Raw genomic sequence first — 13,059 nt, forward strand, 5'->3', positions numbered from 1 at the left:
TAAACTTCACCTCCCGCCCATTTAATCCTTCAATCCTACATTTCAAACCCATCTTCAACCTCCCTCTTTCTCCTCTCCATCCCCAAGAAACCATCACCAGCGACACCGCCAAAATGCCTCTCATCGACGCCAACACCCCACCTACCTCCACCGACACTCACTACGTCGTCTACTTCGCCTCAGGCGAGCCCTCATGGTGTCCCGACTGCCGCGATGCGCTCCCCGCGCTGAAGGCTGTTTTTGGCGGGGCTTCTGATCCTACCGCTTACATCGTCCGCGTGGGTTCGCGTGAGGAGTGGAGAGCTACGCCTAAGAACAAGTATCGCCTTCCACCTTATAACATCAATGGTGTTCCTACTGTCGTGAAGTACAAAGATGTAAGTTGAACGAATGGAATTAGTTGCGGATGTGAGTTAATGAGATTTAGGGCAAGGAGGTTGGACGATTGGGGGATAAGGAGAGTCAGGTTGAGTCTTCTCTTCGCAAGCTTGTGAGCCAGTAAAGACTCTTCGCAAGGATGAATCGACATTTGGCTACGACTGAACTTGGAGGGTCATGTCATACATAAGACCGAGTCCTTTCGCTCAATGCCGAGAAAGCTTCTTCAATATGTACCCAGCTCATATCATGAAGCGGACCAATGGACAACTCTACATGAATCCGAAGCTAAAAATAGAAATTAATAAGAAATAGACGTCCTTTCCGACGATTTTCAATGACTTGTGCGTGCGTTTACGTCGATATACTCGTTTGTTTATTTGTGAAGGTGTATTCTTGCTCGTGGAGTCTCTTGCCTCACTGAGATACGCGCCATTGGATCACGCGAGTCACTGTCTCAACCGGTGCTTCGAGTCAGAGAAAAGATAGCTCTTTGACAATTCATCTTCCTTTGTCTCTATCGAGTGGTATAGAACCCAACACTCGTTAACCTGAGTACTCTGTAGATGCATAGCCATGCTAGTTAGGCTTGACCCGTACCGCCATGATTAACCAGTGTAATGTAAAGAATTCCTGTTGCAATCGTGTTAAATAATTACGTTACCAAAGTTTTCATATAAATCGTCTTACTGTAGAGCGCATTGATGTATGACAGAATTGAATCCGATACCGGCTCATGGTGAATCAGATACGGATTAGGTGATCATCCATGATACTTCCAGAATCAGAGTGGGAGTCACATTCACCACCTTGGTTTGTCTTAAATACCGCCAACTTACCGCTTCATCTTATCAAATAGCCCAACGTAACTTCAGGACCTGCACAATGGTAAATACCGGACTCCAAGCCAAGCTTCGCGCCCTTCCTGTCCTAGAAGGAGCTTCGCATCCAAAAGCAGAACTCGCTTCATTCCCCTCAACCCCTCACCAAGCATTCGAGAAATGGCTCGACGAGGCTATAGCCGCCAACGTCCCCGAACCCCACGCCATGACCATTGCAACAGTCGATTCCCAAGGCTGTCCCGATGCACGCGTCCTTATACTCAAAAACATCGACCACCGCGGCTGGCACTTCGCCATCAAAGCCACCAGCCCCAAAGGTCTTCAAATCTCAACCAACAACAACGTCGCGCTTACTTTCTACTGGCCCAAGATCGGACGCCAGATCCGCTTACGCGGTAAAGCAAATGCTCTCCCGAGAAGTGAGTGTGAGCAGGATTGGACGGCAAGATCGGCTATGGCCAAGATCACTGCCAAGGTGTCGAGGCAGAGCGAACCACTTAATGACCCGCATGAACTGGAAGCCAAGATGGCGGAAGCCGTGAAAAGTCATGAGATTGAGGGGGAAGAGCTGGATGCTGAGGGCTGGGTTGTTTATGCTGTTGCGCCGCAGGCTGTTGAGTTCTGGCAGGCTTCTAGTGATCGTCTGCATCAGCGATTGCAGTACCTTTTGGACCCTGCCCAGAACACCTGGAGCAAAACAGCCCTTTGGCCATAATCCCAGCACTTCGTCAATCTTTATGTTGAAGGATACATGTATACGCCGGGTATAACAGGATTCACTCTCCCTTAGTCCATTAGCGGGCTTACGCGTCGCCCAGAGTCTAGACCCAATCCTCACCAAACCACTTATATAAAAACACATTCAATTTCGGACCTTGACGTGCCGTTCAGGAACTCACCAAAGAGATACAAAAACGCAAATGCGAAAAAGGGAGGTCGGTCGGTACTCGGTAGCTTCTTCAAATGGGGCTGTGCAACAGTGCGGCAGTGCCTGATCGCCAATTGTTAATCACGGCATTGCCCGCTGGGCTGTGTTTTTGTAATTTGACAATATAACGCCATTTAGAATGAATTCCGTAGAGAAAATTTCTGTCGGAGAACGTCAATCTGCTGAGGATCAGTTAGGCACATACGGAGTACATGACTCTGCATCAGGCGATTTCTTGTCAGTGTCTCGCCAAGTTCCATGTTGCACATCAATGACCGCATTTCACATAGTTTTCGGAACTCGGCTCTTGTATGCAGGTACCTTGAGAGTAACTTGGCGCTTGGCTACGAGATATTTGCATGCGCTGCCCGGTTTAACGTGTCTTGTCGCCAAGGGTATTCGGCACGTATTATACGAGAGGTTATTAGATGGATACTCTCGGCATGAGTCACCCCCCAAAGATGATAACACATGCTTTTTGGGTCTTGGCTGTGTTAGTTTGGAAAAGATTTTCGTATATCATTTAGTTAGGGCGTGTGTCATTTCTTGGAGTCTAGTCAGGAGAAAGTTTACAAGTTCATGATGTGTATATATCGCTGATCCCCTCCATCCTGCGCAGAACTTTACTTTTCTTCTACTTTACTCACAGTAAATGATTGAGTTCAATTCGATGAACAACTCTTTTGTTACAGCTTACCTACCTTTCGCAAATCTGGAGAACTCGCTGGAACTGCTCCTCTTCAGAGGAATCGCCAAGTCTGAAGCAGCAGACTTTGATCCACCTTAAGTTTCGTACGAGCCAGCACTACCTTTACTACGAAATCTGGTGAACTGACAGCTTAGATCTGATGCATAATGTCCAAAACGAATGATCCGTCAACAAATGTCAACACAATGGCCCGCCGCGACACCAACATCCTCGGCCGTCTTGGCCTACGCAACGGCAAATCCCGCGCGCGAACCGCGACATGGCAACTAAACCCAGAACGGGCAACCAAGAGCACGCCCGAAGACATCCTTCGCTGGATTGCGTCCATGGCTCCTGACACGGCGCTTGCGCATTTAGTTTCGAGCAGCGATGGTATCACTGAGGCTGAAGCTACTGCGCGACGACGCGTACAGGGTCAGAATGTTGTTTCGTCGCGGAAGCCGCAGTCTTGGTTTATGCTGTTGTTGAGTGTCATTCCGAACCCGTTTAATATTCTGTTGATGTTTTTGGCGATTCTTAATGTTGCAATGCCGGATCCTAGCTGGGTAAGTTTTGTTGGAAAGAGGTTTGATGATGGGGCTAATGAGATTATAGGAAGGTTTTGCTGTTCTCATGGTCATGATCGTTATTTCTGTCGTCGTGCGCTTCTGGCAAGAGTTCCAAAGCGGTGTCGCAATCTTTCGTCTTCAATCCGCCATCATTCCCAGGATTCGAGTCCGCCGACCTGCAACCTACACCGATGAACTTCAACTCTCCTGGACTGAGGGCACGGTTCTCGAGACTGACCTTGTTCCCGGTGATATAGTCATTCTTGTTCCTGGTGCTATTGTTCCAGCTGATTGTCTTATTCTTGAGTCTTCGTACTTGAGGATCAGTCAGTCTGCTTGGACGGGCGAGAGTGAACCCGTGGGTAAGGATGCGGGACCTCATGATGCGAAGGAGGCTTTCTCGATCTTTGACTTTAGCAATGTTGCGCTTATGGGGACGAATATTGTGAGTGGTCACGGTGTTGGACTTGTTGTTCGGACAGGCGATGGTAAGTCATCTCCACCGCTGATAGAGGATATGGCTAATATTTGTAGATGCCATGATTGCAACCATGGTCAAGGAGGTTGAGAAGAAGCGACAGCCAAACGCCTTTCAAAAGGGTATTCTAAACGTGACTTGGATGCTCATCGGTTTCATGGTAGTCATGGTTCCCATCGTAAGCAATTCTCGAACCAAATCGCGTGATTCTAACTGACCATCTTCAGGTTCTCTGCATCTCCGGCAAAGTCACAGGAGATTGGAAGAACGCGGCGCTTTTCAGCATCAGTGTCGCAGTCGGTCTCGTTCCCGAAATGCTTCCCGCAATCGTCAACGCCAACCTCGCTCGAGCCGCCCACCAGCTTTCCAAGAAACAGGCGATCGTCAAACGTCTCGACTCAGTTCAGAACCTCGGAGCCATGACTGTTCTTTGCAGCGACAAGGTATGCATTTAGTTTCAGTGAGTTAGCCACGTACTAACGAGGCAGACTGGGACTTTGACCAAGGACGAACTCTCAGTACACAAGTACTCCGATGCTGAAGGCGAAGACATCCTCAACATCATGGAACTCGCAAAAGTCGACTCTCAAATCCAAGGTAACAGCGGCAACAACATGGACAGGGCTATTCTGAACTATCACCTCCCCAACGGCGACGAAGTCGGTGTAGCACACTACGAACAAGTCCGCGTCATCCCCTTTGACTTTGAACGTCGTCGCTCCGGCTGCATCGTCCGAGGCATAACGGGCCAATATCTCCTCATCGTAAAGGGCGCATTCGACGAAGTCCTCACTCGATGTTCATCTATGCGCTCAGCTGGTAAGAGCGAGTATCTCAGCACTGGGATGCAGGCTCGGTGGAGACAGCTTGCTATGCAGAAGAATATGGAGGGTTATCGTGTTCTTCTCGTTGCGTCGCGCATTCTTGGAAAGTCTTATGTCAATGAGCTGGATATGCTTGAGACGAACATGACGCTCGAGGGAATGATTAGTTTCTCTGATCCTCCCAAGGACGATGCCAAGGATGCTATCGCAAGTCTTACTGAGCTTGGTGTTCAAGTCAAGGTCTTGACTGGTGACTCCCTCCCCGTGGCTCTCAACATCTGCCGCTCCCTCGAACTCCTCCAGCACTCCGAAACAATGGACGACGATGCAGAAGCCATATCCGGTCCTGAACTCGCACTCCTCGAAGACTCCGATGAATTCGACCTCGCCGTCGAACGATGCAGCGTCTTCGCCAAAGTGACACCCAAGCAGAAAAGCCTTATTGTTCTCGCTCTTCAAAAATCCGGTAACTGCGTTGGTATGCTTGGCGACGGAATCAACGACTGCGGTGCGCTTCGGGATGCCGATGTTGGAATCTCTGTTGATTCTGGAGCGGGAGTAGCAAAGGATTGTGCGGATTTGATACTCACGGAGAAGGGACTTTCGATTATTGTGCGGAGTGTGATTCTGGGAAGAATTACGCATGGGAATACTATCAAGTATATCAAGATGGTCGCTTCGTCCAATTTTGGTAATGTTTTCAGTATTCTGGCGGCTAGTGCTTGGCTGCCTTTCACGCCGGTGAGTAGCTCATCATACCTTTCTGGGAGTATGCTAACTTGAGTATAGATGACTAGCATTCAACTTCTCGCTCAGAATTTGCTCTATGATATCAGTCAGATCGCCATTCCTTGGGATCGTGTTGACGAAGAGTATCTAATTCAACCACGACGATGGAACGCAAGGGGTAGGTTTCTTGTCTCTCTCCATGGCCATGTCTAACAAGCAGCAGATATCCTCAAGTTCATCATAGTCCTCGGTCCTACAAGCTCGGTCATCGACATGTGCACTTTCTCTCTCAACTGGTTCTACTACGGCATCCGAACTACTAGCGACAATGTCAAGCTGGCTCAAACACATTGGTTCCTTCAAGGGTAAGCTCTCCTCCACTCTTCTAAAATCACACCACTAACGCGGCAACAGTCTTCTCACCCAGACTCTGATCGTCCACTTGCTCCGAACAGCCAAGTTCCCAATCATCCAGAGCCGCGCAGCACCGATCCTTGTATTCTCTACTGCATCGATCATGGCAATTGGTTTTGTCCTACCTTGGATCCCGGCTTTTAGGCCTGCGTTCAGCTTTGCTCAGCCAGCACCTACCTTTGTTGGATTCTTGGCTGCTGAGTTGTTGCTTTACGCTGTGGAGGTACAGATTGTCAAGATGATCTACATGAAGATCTTCGGTACATGGCTGTGAAAAGGTCACTAAAACACAAAACCGGGGTTGGATGATACGCGACTTGTGGTGAAATGATGGGGGGATAGGGTTTTTTATCGGTTTGCCCGGTTTTCCCTATCTCGTAGTAGAGGTATTTCTTTAGTCTTTTAATCTATAGTTCTTTTATTCTTCTAGTTTATTTTCCATTAATTATCATCTTTGCTTTGTTTGCTGTGTGTAACTCGTTTGGACATGGATACCTTGTTTATCGACGTTCTCTCCTGAGCTCGAGTTTGTGGAGGCTGCGTGGCCTATAGCCTAGCTACCCGTTATCCGGTTGGTCAACTTAACCTCATCATCATGGTCTGCAAGCTTAATTTTATCGCCTCTGCCAAAATACTTAGACCCTCCATACGTGAAAAAAGGCCCCTTTGAGTTTGACGTAGCGCTCTTCCACTGCTTGGAGTCAGTCCCTGTTCCTTTTGCATCTTGGCTGCCGAAAGTTGAAGAGATTTTGTCCCAAACTATATGTCGCAACGGCGCAAGGTGCGGAACATATGCGGATACAATTGCGTTTCTCAAAGCTGAAGCTTCGCCAGGTCGTGCGACAAGACCAACAGATCAGCAATGGATCTCTTCCAACGATGCCTTTTCAGCTCTCATGTGGCGCACCGCAGTGGCCGTTCAAGCACCTATTGACAATCTTGAAGATGGCGAGAATCTGCACTCTGTCTTCAACATTGCCGTGGATGGTCGAAAGCGAACAGACCCTGCTGTTCACCCTCAGACTCTAGGTTGCTTTCTTCAGTACATCTCTGTCTCAGCGCCGATTCGAGAAATCCTGACTATTTTGAGCCTCGCAGATCTGGCAGTGCTTATACGCAAGGAGGTGAATCTGCGCCTAAACGATCAATTCACAGATGATGTTGTGACCCTTATCGATCAGTTGGAAGATGTGACCAGGCTAGTTCCAACGGCCTTCTTGGACGTGCTGGGGAAATCATCTGTACAAACGTCATGGGCTGAGTTTGACCTGGCAACTGTGGAATGGGGGCCGTTATTGGGAGATAGGATTGAGGCAATTCGATGCCCTAATACAGGTATTCTGCCTGGTTGCCATCTTGTTCTACCGACTTTGCCAGATGGTGGTGTTGAGGTGGTGTTTGGCACTGAGGGCAAGCTGTTGCAAAAGGTTCTTGATGATCCACTCTGGATGAGGTTTGCTGTGCCAAGATAGTCATGATGCTCACAGTCGGGACCCGACTTCCGTGTCCATTTACCGACAAGTTCCGCGGAACAGGAGCCAATCGGATGCACCCAATTGCCGAACTTCAATCAGCGGCTCAAATGACGAAGAGAAGCAGAGCCAAGGAAATTCGCCTTTTGGACTGGGCTTCATGGAAACAATTGAGAGATGAGTCTATCTAATGGTATCAAAACAGAATATCTACATAGTCATCAATTATTTATAGATAGTTCCAGGATAATATCGCTGTCCCGTGACCAAGATCTGTCCAATGGCATACCAGAAAAGCCGTAATCGACCAATCACAAGCCATACAGTTGAAGTGCCGAGGAGCAAACCATACTACTCCTCAAAGGGAAAGGCTTCCTCGGAGCTCATCAACACTCGCATCTGGGGTAAATCTGGGGCATTCTACTATCAATTATATCTTGATACAAATAGTCACCTCCTACTCCTCAAGCATCCCTACCTCACCCTCCAATATCTCCCCCGGTCAAAGTGTCACAATCATGGCTCTCACAGAACTCTTGATCTCTCCCTGGGCACCACTCGCCCTCGCCGTGGCTCTCGTAGCATGGTACATCCTCCCATGGATCAGCAATTCCAACCTTCGGGGTATTCCCGCCCCCTTCCCAGCACAGTTCTCGAATCTTTGGTTACTCTCTACATGTCGTCGTGGAAAGCGCTACGAGATTGTTGATCAGGTCCATAAGAAGCTGGGTGTTTTGGTTCGCATTGCGCCGAACCATGTTAGTGTTGCTGATGCGGATGCTATCAACACCATCTACGGTCACGGAAACGGTTTCCTCAAGGCGTAAGTCTAAACTGTAACTATAGTCCTCGGAAGGAGGTGCTAACAAATTAGTGACTTTTATGATACTTTTGTCTCTATTCGTCGGGGTCTCTTCAACACTCGTGACAGAGCTGAGCACTCTCGCAAGAGAAAGATCGTGTCGCATACTTTTGCGCCCAAGTCTGTTTTGGAGTTTGAGCCTTATATCCGACAGAATCTCGATATCTTCATCAACCAGTGGGATCGCATCGCTAGCAACAAGGAAGCTGATGGCTATGGAAGCGTTGACTGCCTCAACTGGTGTAAGTAATCACCAAGCCTAGTTTCTGATCATACTGACATTTTGAAGTCAACTTTCTCGCTTTCGACATCATCGCTGATCTCGCGTTTGGCAAGCCCTTCGGTAAGTCCAAACAAGCACACTTGATTTGGATAAAGCTAACATTACCAGGCATGCTCTCAACTGGTGCCGACATCGCTGAAGTCAAAGTCTCCCCGACCAGTCCCACTATCTACGCCCCAGCCGTCGAGATTATGAACCGGCGCGGCGAAGTGTCCGCCACCCTCGGCTGCCTCCCCCAGCTCAAGCCCTACGCAAAGTATCTCCCCGACCCCTTCTTCAGCCAAGGTCTCCAAGCCGTCGAGAACCTCGCCGGAATCGCCATCGCCCGCGTCAGCGAGCGTCTCGAGCGCGGCGGCGATTCCACCCGCAAGGATCTCCTCGCTCGTCTCATGCAAGGCCGCGATGAGAAGGGCGAACCTCTTGGTCGTGATGAACTCACCGCTGAAGCACTCACTCAACTCATCGCTGGAAGTGATACTACTTCCAACTCTTCTTGTGCGCTGCTGTATCATGTTGTTAGAACGCCGGGTGTTATGCAGAAGCTTTATGAGGAGATTTCCGCTATTGTTCCTGAGGACGTTGCTATTCCGGATTACGAATCTGTTAAGCATCTTCCCTACCTTGGACACTGCATCAACGAGACGCTGCGCATTCACTCCCCCTCTGGTATCGGTCTGCCCCGCGAGATTCCCCCCAACCACAAGGGCGTTACCCTCCACGGACGATACTTTGGTCCCGGCACTGTTCTTAGCGTTCCTACTTATACGATCCACCACTCTACTGAAATCTGGGGTCCTGACGCTGATGAGTTCAAGCCTGAGCGTTGGGAGAGCTTGACTGATAAGCAGAAGAATGCTTTCATCCCCTTTAGTTATGGACCTAGATCTTGTGTTGGAAGAAACTTGGCTGAGATGCAGATGAGACTTATCGCTGCTACTTGGATTAAGCGGTATGATGTTCGTTTGAGACAGGATATAATGGAGACTAGGGAGGGATTCTTGAGGAAGCCTATGGGTCTGGATGTTGGGTTGGCGCGACGATGAGGGACTGTAAAAGGAGAAACTTGCATGTGAAACATAGGCGCAACGGATCGAAATGATATTTATGACTTCATACACAAGTAGCCGATCGGGTCGGAAATTGAACTATACCTCTATTGTTGATTGTACCGTTCAAGATCTCATTCCATAGGTCCGTTGCCTATCGGTCGGATAAGCAGCCATATCACCTTTCTCACACTCTCCTCTTCCTTATCATCCTTCCGTCTATCCTTATCAACCTTCTTCATTTCCTTTTCATACTCTCTCTCACACTTCTCCCTCTCCCTATCCAATTTCTTCAACTCCCTCTCCAATTTGCGGGGCTCATCTGCATGCTTCCGATGAACCTTTGCGAGATCCTCTTCTATTTTTCGCATATCCTTCTCATAGTCCTCCCGAGCCTTTCTTGAATCCTCAGTCCAATCCTCATGCGCCTGGGCTCTATCTTTGGTCATTTTCTTCTCCTCTTTCTTTCGCTGCCGTTCACTCGTTGAAGCATGCATCTTACTTACAAAGTTATCCGGCACATGCAACTCAGGTAAGGGTGTAAGGTCCAGTGGTGCAATCCACGGCTCAAGGGCTTGAAGTCTGCGTTGCTGTACCGTGATCGGAGATTGAGCCGAAACATCTTCCAATGGTCCGAGAATCATGCTGTTCTTCTCGATCTTTCCCTCTTGGTTGAGGATGGGCATCCGAGCATATTGAGCAACGACATCCAGCTTCGCAAACTCAGCCTTGAGACCTCTAGGCATAAAGAGTTCTTTGTTTGCCGTGCTGAGGCAAATCTCACTTCGAGATTTACTGATAGCGTACGTCGAAAGAGTAGCTGCCGCATTGACCGAGTTACCGACGATTTGTGCGGTGTGCAGTGGTATCATTGATACAATACTGCCGGCCAATCCTAGTATCTGGACTGGTGGGCTAGCGACGGTAGCACGGTTGAGGTCATCGAGAAATCTGAGGAAGACTTCCCGAGGGAGATGATATTGGTTTTCGAGGACGGGTGGGAAGGCTCGTAGGAAGGGAGAGCCGAGTTTGGAGCTTGTTGCGGGAATAGCGATGGGTTTCTCTGATGGATGCAGTGTAGGTTGCTCAAGTGTTCGGAAATTTAAAGTATGAGGTTGGCTTGCCCCTGAGAATGTTGGTGCTGAAGTAGTTGCTCCTAGGCTGGTGTATGGCGGAGGCGCATCAGGATATGAGTAACTACCGGTATCCATCTTTGAAACCATGTTAAGGATAAGAATGATTGTGTTTACTACAATACTGATCAATGGTGACTGCTCAAGTGCGAGAGTTTATATATTAAGCAAGTCTACCTAGATCTTCTCACAGCTCGGTGAGGGCTAACCCGGAATACGTTAGTCATTCGAGCCGGAGGCCTGGAGGCATAAGCTTGAGCAAATCGTCAGATTGGATTGGCTTGTGCCTCACAGGGAACTCCATCCGAAATTCCCTTTATGTATTAGGAAGAAAGTATCATATCTCTAAAAGGCCGTCTCGGCACTTTCGGCAGCTGATCATCGGCAGCGTCGTCGATCCAAATTGATTAGCGATAAAATAGCGACAACTACAAGTGGCTGTGAAACTTCGGCATACCCACCTTGGTATTTTCAACACAACCAGGCTAGTACGTATCGGGTAGGATAGCGCGAGGTACGGACTAGAGCAACCATACATGATAAAGTACTTCTCATTAGGCCGAGAGAATAATCTAGCTCTCGATGATTACTCTGACTCCCTTGCTTCCACTCTCCGTCATCGGAATGAACATGTCATGGTCATAGCAAACATCCTTCTCCGTCGTCTCGTATAGACGCATGCAGGGCATTACCCTTAGAACCAGAGCAGCAAGAGAGAGGTACAGCTCGCATAATGCGAGACTAAGAGTATGTTAGTGGAATTCACAGTTGAAAGAATAGTGTATCTTACTTTTTACCAAGACATCCACGGCTGCCCTTCGAAAACGCAATCATTGACTTCTCCAGATCCTTTCTGATCTTGTTATCCTCGTCGATCCATCGCTCAGGAGCAAAGATGTAAGAGTCTGGGAAGACGGACTCATCGTGATGTGCGATAGCCGCCGACATCCCGATCGCATATCCTCGAGGCAGTACTAAGGTTGTTGGCTTCTTGTTAAATTCTCCCCGGTAAACAAGGTCTTCTGCCGTCGGCACGCGAGCCGTGCGGCTAGAGACGCCGTATGATAGACGCAGGCCCTCATTGATGACCGCCCCAAGATACGGAAGCTGTTCCAGTGTCGTCCAAGAAGGCAAATGGCATGGGTCCTCGACAACTTGCTTCAATTCATCTTGCAACTTGGCAAGCGTCTCGGGCTGTGATAAAAGAAAGTATGTAATCACAGCCAACGCCCAGCTGGTAGTCTCAGTTCCAGCGTTAACAATAGTAACAGCCTCCTCGACAAGACGATCCTGCTTCTTCTCACCATCATCAAGCTCAGATTGAAGCAGATCAGCGAAAATTGTCGGCCGATCATAAACAATACCTGCATCAAGTTCATTCTTCGTTTTCTGGACACGAGACGGAATGTCGATTTGTAAGGTTCGAATAAGAAGCGCAATATCAGTCGGAAGAATGTTGATAAAATACTTACCTAGCTTAACGCTAGAGACAAGGATAGGAAAGAAGCGAAAGAAGAACACTGGCTTGAGAACCGCGAGAGTAGCTTCACGATAGTTAGGCTGCCACTGACTTCGCGATAACAATCCAAAAGCCTCGCCGAAACAATAGCTTGAAATGGCATCAGAGGTAAAGCAACTGTATGCGTGCGCAATCTCAAAAGGTTTGCGGTCTTTTTCATCCTTGTTCTCGGCCAGGAGTTTGTTGCACAGCTTTTGCGCCAGGTCGTGGACTTCTTGTTCGAGACGTGCAATCATGGCTCGCGAGAAGAACTTGGCGACGGGTGCACGTCTGGCGCGATGGAGATCGTGATCGGGGGTTCCAAAGGCGTTTCCCGTGCCAGCTGCTGAGCCATTCACTTGATGGAAGGGCTTATCCCGTTTGCGACCGCCGACGGCGTAGATCTCATCCGAGAATGACATGTCAGCGCAATGCAGCTCATTGGGATTGATGCGGACAATGGGGCCTAGGATTTCATTAAAATCTGTCGTGTCGATTTCCTGAGATGCACCTACCATATTTCTCGTGCATCTGCTTGATAGCATGGGTATAGCGGCCGACGAGGATGACATCGTAGTAGAATTCAGGCAGATACGTAGCAGCGGCGAGTTTCGGACCAGGGATCTTGCTCAGCGGATGAAGAGGCGAGACATTATATAACGCCTGCAAGACTTTAAACACAAACCAACACGATATAAAAGCCACTGTCCAGTCTCGAGCCGTCAGCGACGTTAAAGCGCCATGAATGACTGACCAGCTTGCGTCCGCCATCGTGTTTCAAGCTTAACAATATCGCAACGGGGATTGGAGAGAGAACAAGAGGTTTTTTAATAGCGATCGGTCGATTGTTTTGTTTCTCCATCACATGATTAATATCCGTCTGCCCTCTCGCTTGCTCGGAACAATGTAACCCTT

The 13,059-nt window shown here is 48.7% G+C and overlaps 6 protein-coding genes across 6 annotated transcripts; 4 read left to right on the top strand and 2 right to left on the bottom strand.

Annotated features, from left to right (window-relative positions):
• Window positions 1-113: 113 nt before the first annotated feature.
• J7337_007979 (uncharacterized protein) lies at window positions 114-502 on the top strand (the record flags this gene model as incomplete). The annotated part of the gene is made up of 2 exons (XM_044825606.1): window positions 114-377; window positions 428-502. The coding sequence occupies 2 exons, from the start codon at window positions 114-116 to the stop codon at window positions 500-502; spliced, it is 339 nt and encodes a 112-aa protein (XP_044678523.1).
• Window positions 503-1,263: 761 nt separating this feature from the next.
• Window positions 1,264-1,935, top strand: J7337_007980 (uncharacterized protein; the record flags this gene model as incomplete). The annotated part of the gene is made up of 1 exon (XM_044825607.1): window positions 1,264-1,935. The coding sequence occupies one exon, from the start codon at window positions 1,264-1,266 to the stop codon at window positions 1,933-1,935; it is 672 nt and encodes a 223-aa protein (XP_044678524.1).
• Window positions 1,936-3,042: 1,107 nt separating this feature from the next.
• Window positions 3,043-7,322, top strand: J7337_007981 (uncharacterized protein; the record flags this gene model as incomplete). Its single annotated transcript, XM_044825608.1, has 9 exons — window positions 3,043-3,402; window positions 3,452-3,893; window positions 3,940-4,061; window positions 4,111-4,326; window positions 4,372-5,448; window positions 5,497-5,614; window positions 5,660-5,801; window positions 5,851-6,110; window positions 6,685-7,322. The coding sequence occupies 9 exons, from the start codon at window positions 3,043-3,045 to the stop codon at window positions 7,320-7,322; spliced, it is 3,375 nt and encodes a 1,124-aa protein (XP_044678525.1).
• A 518-nt stretch (window positions 7,323-7,840) lies between these two features.
• Window positions 7,841-9,510, top strand: J7337_007982 (uncharacterized protein; the record flags this gene model as incomplete). The annotated part of the gene is made up of 4 exons (XM_044825609.1): window positions 7,841-8,145; window positions 8,197-8,426; window positions 8,474-8,527; window positions 8,576-9,510. The coding sequence occupies 4 exons, from the start codon at window positions 7,841-7,843 to the stop codon at window positions 9,508-9,510; spliced, it is 1,524 nt and encodes a 507-aa protein (XP_044678526.1).
• Window positions 9,511-9,647: 137 nt separating this feature from the next.
• On the bottom strand, window positions 9,648-10,736 carry J7337_007983 (uncharacterized protein; the record flags this gene model as incomplete). The annotated part of the gene is made up of 1 exon (XM_044825610.1): window positions 9,648-10,736. One exon carries the CDS (start codon window positions 10,734-10,736, stop codon window positions 9,648-9,650), a length of 1,089 nt encoding a protein of 362 aa, XP_044678527.1.
• A 482-nt stretch (window positions 10,737-11,218) lies between these two features.
• J7337_007984 (uncharacterized protein) lies at window positions 11,219-12,915 on the bottom strand (the record flags this gene model as incomplete). The annotated part of the gene is made up of 3 exons (XM_044825611.1): window positions 11,219-11,387; window positions 11,437-12,610; window positions 12,660-12,915. 3 exons carry the CDS (start codon window positions 12,913-12,915, stop codon window positions 11,219-11,221), a joined length of 1,599 nt encoding a protein of 532 aa, XP_044678528.1.
• Between the last annotated feature and the right edge of the window lie 144 nt (window positions 12,916-13,059).

Source organism: Fusarium musae, chromosome 6 (assembly GCF_019915245.1).
Source record: "Fusarium musae strain F31 chromosome 6, whole genome shotgun sequence".
Taxonomy (NCBI): Eukaryota; Fungi; Ascomycota; class Sordariomycetes; order Hypocreales; family Nectriaceae; genus Fusarium; species Fusarium musae.